General features: G+C 47.0%; 1 protein-coding gene across 1 annotated transcript; it reads left to right on the top strand.

Moving 5' to 3' along the window:
* On the top strand, positions 338 to 1,602 carry LOC110435847. Its single transcript, XM_021461922.1, has 2 exons — positions 338 to 1,388; positions 1,568 to 1,602. Exons 1-2 carry the CDS (start codon positions 338 to 340, stop codon positions 1,600 to 1,602), a joined length of 1,086 nt encoding a protein of 361 aa, XP_021317597.1.

Below are 7,052 nucleotides of genomic sequence, written 5' to 3'. Positions count from 1 at the left end.
TTACGAGGCAGTTTTGAAGAAATGACGGAACATGTCCAGTATCATATGGTCCAAGTCAAGATCCAACATCAGAATGTTAAACGGTATTGCGTCCAGGTCCAGGATAGCGCTGATGCTATTCTTGTACTTCAAGTCATGCGTGTGCGTGAGTCTTGGAAGATAGATAGGTTAGTTAAGGGTTTGTAGATATTCTTGTTGTAACAAACTTATTGTTGTAACCCACGCCGGTGGGCTGTTCCCGGCTTCTATATAACACGTAACCGAGACCCTGGGAGGGCAACTCGTTCAATCAATCTTCACATGGTATTCAGAGCCTCTTTCCTAGCGGAGTTAGATCATGGCATCCTCTTCCGCTGTATCGCTTGTTCCCTCCTTAGGGTTCTCGCCCGTCAGCGAGAAGCTGACTCGCGCCAACTATCAAGCATGGAGCGCAGAGGTCCTCTCGGCGATCAAGGGGGCGCAGCTCTACAGCTTCATCAAGTCCACGGCGGCTCCACCACCCGAGTTACTTGATGTCAAGGGTGATGACAAGAATGCCGAGCCAAAGCCCAATCCCGAATATGATATTTGGGTTGCAAAGGACCAACAGGTCCTGAGTTTCATCCTTTCCAATCTTGGGAAGGAGATCCTTGCTCAGGTGTCTTCAGAGAAGACTGCAGCCGCGGCATGGGCCGCGATCGAAGCCATGCACGCGTCCCAGTCAAGGGCGCGGATCATCGCTACAAGGATGGCCCTTGCAACTGCAACCAAGGGGTCCTCCTCTGTGGCAGATTACTTCGGCAAGATGAAAGGCCTCGCAGATGAGATGGCATCTGCGGGAAGAAAGCTTGAAGATGACGAGCTTGTCTCGTATATTCTCACTGGGCTGGACCTGGACTTCAATCCAGTTGTCTCAGCAGTGAGCGCCAGAGTGGAACCAATTACGGTGGCAGAGCTGTACACACAGCTCACAAGCTTTGAACAGAGGATGGAACTTCATGGTGGAGGTTCCCAATCGTCGGCCAACATGGCCGCCAAAGGAGGACGTGGAGGCGGCGGCAACTTCAACAACCCTCGCAACCGCAATGGTGGCGGTCGCGGGGGCTTCGGACGAGGCGGCAGAGGTGGTCGCGGCAACGGTGGCCATGGCCCCAATTTCCAGGCGGGCGTCTTCTGCCAGCTCTGTGGGAAAGAAGGGCACTCCATCATTAAGTGCTACAAACGCTTCGACCCCACGTTCACTGGTCCTCCTCAGAAGAGCGCTGCGGCTGCCATAGCGTCATATGGCGTGGACACCAATTGGTACGTAGACTCGGGTGCTACGGACCACGTGACTGGCGATCTGGAGAAACTCACAGTTCGTGACAAGTATGGAGGTCATGACCAGGTTCATATGGCAAGTGGAAAAGGTATGGAAATCAATCATGTTGGTTCTAGTATTTTGCATACCCATACTAGCAAAATTCATCTCAATAATATTCTCCATGTTCCACAAGCCACAAAAAGTCTCCTTTCCGTCAATCGTCTTGCTCGTGATAACAATGCCTTCTTAGAATTTCACCCGAATCACTTTTTTATCAAACAGCAGGGGACGAGGAGGACTCTCCTTCAAGGCAGATGTGAAGGAGGCCTCTATCCTCTCAAGTCGGTCAAGAATAAGAATAAGCAAGCTCTCGGTGTTCTCAAGCCCTTCGTGTCTCAATGGCATCATAGATTAGGTCATGCATCTATTTCAGTAGTCAAGCAGGTCCTTAATCGCCATAGACTTCCTTTTGTCAATGATTCAAATAAAGACACTATTTGTGATGCATGTCAAAGGGGCAAAAGCCACCAATTGCCCTATATTCGTTCAACTAGTGAATCTACTAGTCCTTTGGAACTTATTTACTCTGATGTTTGGGGTCCTGCTCCCGCCTCTGTTGGGTGAAATTGTTACTATGTAAGTTTCATAGATGACTTCAGTAAGTTCACGTGGATTTATCTTCTGCGTCACAAATCCGAGGTCTTCCAAAAATTTCGTGATTTCCAGAGCTTGGTTGAACGCCAGTTTAACAAAAAAATCTTGACCATGCAAACCGATTGGGGAGGAGAATATCAGTCCCTCAATTCCTTTTTCGAACGCACTGGGATTGCACATCGTGTGTCATGCCCACACGCTCATCAGCAAAACGGGTCGGCCGAACACAAACATAGACATATCGTTGAGGTCGGACTCACCCTCCTAGCTCATGCTTCCATGCCCCTCAAATTCTAGGATGAGGCATTCCTTACAGCTGTGTACCTTATCAATCGGCTTCCATCAAGAGTGATCTCAAATGAGACACCTCATGCTTGTCTTCTAGGGACTCAGCCAGAATATATCTACATCCGTACCTTTGGTTGTGCCTGTTGGCCCAACTTGAGACCATACAATGATCGTAAACTCCAATTTAGGTCTAAGCGCTGTGTCTTTCTTGGCTACAATAACATGCACAAGGGATTTAAGTGCCTTGATCCCTCTGTAGGCAGAGTTTATATCTCTAGAGATGTGGTTTTTGATGAGCATGTTTTCCCCTTTGCTGAGATGCATCCGAACACTGGTGCACGGCTTCGCACCGAACTGTCTCTCCTCCCAGATGTTTTACTCAATCCCACCGCTGGTTTTGGGGACGCACAGATACGTGACCAATGTGATATTTCCATATCTACTAATGATGCTCCACAGTCTGGAGAAATTTTGGCTGAAACAGGTGAAGAAGACAGGAGAACTGGGCTTCAAAACGCTGAAGCGCAGCGTCATTTCATGTGTCCCAGCGGAGGGGGCACAGGCGCCGAACACGGAGCAGATCCGTCTGCAGCAACGACGGCTGATTCGATCGGGTCATCCGCGGGATCAGTTCCTGATGCAGACAGGCAGCCGGGTGGACAGGCAGGTGGATCCTCTACGCCCGATCACGCCACGGCTCCATCTTCTGCAGACACATCGCAGCCGCAGCCTGATCCGAGCGTGGGGGGCACAAACTCAGAGGAGATCTCCCCGCCCGGATCGTCTGTGGCGTCTGGATCTGGTGGTCAGCGTGTAGCATCTGCTCCGCCAGAAGCTCCTACCCGGCCAGTAACTCGTCTTCAGCACGGTATTCGCAAACCAAAAGTTTATACTGATGGTACGGTACGTTGGGGCATGCATAGTGCTACTGTTGCAGGTGAACCAAGCACGGTTGATGAGGCTTTTGGTGACAAGCGGTGGGTCGAGGCAATGAACAGTGAGTATGCTGCATTGTTGAAGAATCAAACTTGGCACTTGGTACCTTATCCGAAAGGCAAAAATATCATTGATTGTAAGTGGGTGTATAAAGTTAAAAGGAAGGCAGATGGTACTATTGATCGATATAAATCCCGACTTGTGGCAAAGGGATTTAAACAGAGGTATGGAATAGATTATGAGGACACTTTCAGTCCCGTGGTAAAAGCAGCAACTATTCGGCTTATTATTTCAATTGTTGTTTCAAATGGCTGGTCACTGAGACAATTAGATGTTCAAAATGCTTTCCTTCATGGCATTCTAGAGGAAGAAGTGTATATGAGGCAACCTCCAGGTTATGCTGATCCATCACGGCCTAACTTTGTGTGCAAGTTGGACAAGGCATTGTATGGGCTCAAGCAAGCACCCCGAGCATGGTATGCACGGCTATGTCACAAACTTCAATCAATTGGCTTTATACCATCCAAAGCCGACACCTCACTTTTTTACTATAATCGTGGCAAGTACAGAATGTTCATTCTAGTTTATGTAGATGATATCATTGTAGCAAGCTCTTCCATGGAAGCGACTAAAGCACTGCTTAAAGATCTTGAGAAAGATTTTGCCCTGAAGGATCTGGGGGAGTTGCATTATTTCCTTGGGATTGAGGTCAAGAAGAGAGAAAATGGCCTTGTGATGTCTCAAAGTCGCTATGCTGAGCAGATAATTCGAAGAGCTGGCATGCATCTGTCAAAACCAGTGAGCACACCTCTGTCCAGTGTTGATAAGTTGAGTGCCATGGACGGGGATAGGCTGGGACCACAGGATGCGACCAACTACAGAAGTGTTGTGGGGGCAATGCAATATTTGACTCTGACTAGACCTGATATTTCATTTGCGGTAAACAAGGTTTGTCAGTTCCTTCATGCACCCACAAGTGTTCATTGGTCAGCAGTTAAACGCATACTACGTTATGTACATGGAACTCTAACGCTTGGGTTGAGTATTCGGAAGTCAGACTCAACATTGGTAAGCTCTTTCTCAGATGCAGATTGGGCTGGATGTGTGGATGATAGGCGTTCAACAGGTGGATTTGCAGTCTTTCTGGGATCCAATCTCATCTCATGGAGTGCAAGAAAACAGGCCACAGTCTCAAGGTCAAGTACTGAGGCAGAGTATAAAGCACTTGCTAATGCAACGGCAGAGATGATGTGGGTTCAGAAACTTTTGACTGAGTTGGGAATTCGACATCCACCTGCAGCTCGTCTCTGGTGTGATAACATTGGAGCAACTTATCTGTCTGCTAATCCAGTTTTTCATGCCAGGACTAAACATATTGAGATCGACTTTCATTTTGTTAGAGAAAGAGTTGCACAGAAGCTGTTACAAATCAGGTTCATTGCATCAAAGGACCAGCTCGCAGATGGTTTCACAAAACCTGTGACAGCAACACAATTGGCGCAATTTCGGAGCAATCTCAATCTGGTGGCCGGTTGAGATTGAGCGGGGGTGTTAAACGGTATTGCGTCCAGGTCCAAGATAGCGCTGATGCTATTCTTGTACTCCAAGTCATGCGTGTGCGTGAGTCTTGGAAGATAGATAGGTTAGTTAAGGGTTTGTAGATATTCTTGTTGTAACAAACTTATTGTTGTAAGCCACGCCGGTGGGCTGTTCCCGGCTTCTATATAACACGTAACCGAGACCCTGGGAGGGCAACTCGTTCAATCAATCTTCACACAGAACACAACAACGAACCCTTGCAAAAGAATCAAGGATAGAAACGCTCCTTGAAAAGGAGGAGCTGTTCGTATGACCCAAGTCAGGAAAAGTATCAACAATTCTCTTCAACACGTCCTGCAACAAGGCAAAATAGCAAAGGTCAGTACATATAGACACCATTGTTCCATCCCAAGTAGGCCAACAAGTCTCACCTTCATAACATCATCATCATGGGCCTCTGGCGCGGTAATCCTGGTAACTTGAGTTAAGCAAGAGGTGACAGCAACCAGTACGTTGGGATCAGGGTATTCCAGTAGCCCATTTGTAATCAAAACATCCATAGTGGGGCAAAGAGCACTGTACATGCTCTCGGGTGGAGATTGATCCACCCTGGACAACCACGTTTCGGCTTCCTGCACAAACGAATAAGCAACTCCAACTCTAATGAAAGGGAAAACCTTGTATATTGTCCTGAGCTAAAGGAGCTAACAACTAGGCCACACATCATAAACAATCTCCAAAAAAAACATTGCAATGCAATCAATATCTCCACGAAAACTCCTCAGGATCACATGGCCTCATCAACCAACAAATCAGATTTTTTTTCATGCATCCGAATCTAGGTCAGTGACAAGCTAGGTCATAAATCTATTTCCGTTTGACTGTTCCAGCCTACTCAAAACCACACAGATTAATCAATCTACAGAGAACCATTTTCTCCAATTCCAAGCCGGATGAGCCACCGGCTAATGCAGGTTTCGTAAAAAGAAAAATATGACCAAAACGATAGCTAGGCAAGAAGGTACATCTCGACATGCCTGTTGGGCAAACACAATGGGAACAGAGCACGATTGCTAGGCAAGAAGATAAATAATTGCAAGGCAAGTTACATCTCGACACGCTCGATTGATGAACACAACGGGAACAGAGCACGATACCTAGGGTGAAAGCAAAAGGTTCACCCGGGCCATGCTCACCTCGAGTAATCGGAGCAGTTCCTTATGGTCCTCCGGGATAGCGCTAAAGCATTGGCTTACATTGCGCATCCGTAGCTCGGCCTCAGCCTGCGCTTCCTCCGGCATCATCACAGGGACTGCAGGCGGTGCGTCCTCTGCCATCGTTGGGGCACGGGGTGGAGACCTAATGGAGGTGTAGGATTTCGGTGAGGGGGCTGTTGGTGACAGAAGACTAGTGGGGGTAGGGTTTTATAGCCCACAAGAAGCACTACAAGAAATGTGTCATCGTATGACGATTATGGCATGACATGTGATCAAAATGTCACTAAATTGATCAGTTTATGACGTTCTTTTGAAAGCCATCTCAACTTAGTGACATATATGTCATAAAAAATGTCTTCAATGTAGTTAAACTCCATATCGTGACAATATTTGCCATGTTAGGGGTTGTTTAATTCCCAAAAATTTTGCAAAATTTGTCAAGATTTTTCGTCACATTAAATCTTACGGCACATGCATATAGATTAAAATAACTAACTGCACAGTTTATCTGTAATTTATGAGACAAATCTTTTGAGCCTAGTTAGTTCATGATTAGATAATAATTATCAAATATAAATAAAAGTGCTATAGTAGCTATATTGCAAATTTTTCTACAACTAAACAGGACTTTAATGTTGACAAGGTAACAGTAATATGTCTGTGTTTATATGTGGACCTGCATATTTTTTATTTTATTCTTTAGCTTTCTTCTTTTATTGAAAAAAGAGAGAAAGAGAAAATTTTTCAAAAGAAAAAAGAGAAAAGAAAGAGGGAAATAAAGATGCACGCACACACCAAAAGGTGCCCACGGCCAACACAACACACGCAGCACGTGACCAGCCCCTGCATCTATCTCCCATCCTCCCTCGCGACCTCCTCCTGGAAGATCGATGCCGACGTCAGCGTCCCTGCTCCTCCCTTCCCAACGCGAGCTCTCCCTCCCTCCCTTCTCCATTGTTGATGTCGCCCTGCTTCCTAGATGTGCCATGGCGGCATGGGTCAGGCTTGGTGCATGAGCTCCTATCCACCGGCCGGAACCCTAGCCGCCGGTCAAAATCCTAGCCACCGGCCAAAGGGGTGGCCGCCTTTCTTCTTGCCAACTAGATCAACTATGGATGGCCGTCCTTCTTCTCCTC

Source organism: Sorghum bicolor, chromosome 5 (genome assembly GCF_000003195.3).
Source record: "Sorghum bicolor cultivar BTx623 chromosome 5, Sorghum_bicolor_NCBIv3, whole genome shotgun sequence".
NCBI classification, from domain to species: domain Eukaryota; kingdom Viridiplantae; phylum Streptophyta; class Magnoliopsida; order Poales; family Poaceae; genus Sorghum; species Sorghum bicolor.
Note: the sequence above shows the minus strand (reverse complement) of the source record. Positions and strands in the feature narration are given on the sequence as shown.

Excerpts from the sequence above, each read along its gene's own strand:
- LOC110435847 (XM_021461922.1), top strand. The coding sequence starts at position 338 with ATGGCATCCTCTTCCGCTGTATCGCTTGTTCCCTCCTTAGGGTTCTCG. Across the intron at positions 1,389-1,567 it reads TCATATGGCAAGTGGAAAAG|GGGACGAGGAGGACTCTCCT; the intron begins GTATGGAAATCA and ends ATCAAACAGCAG.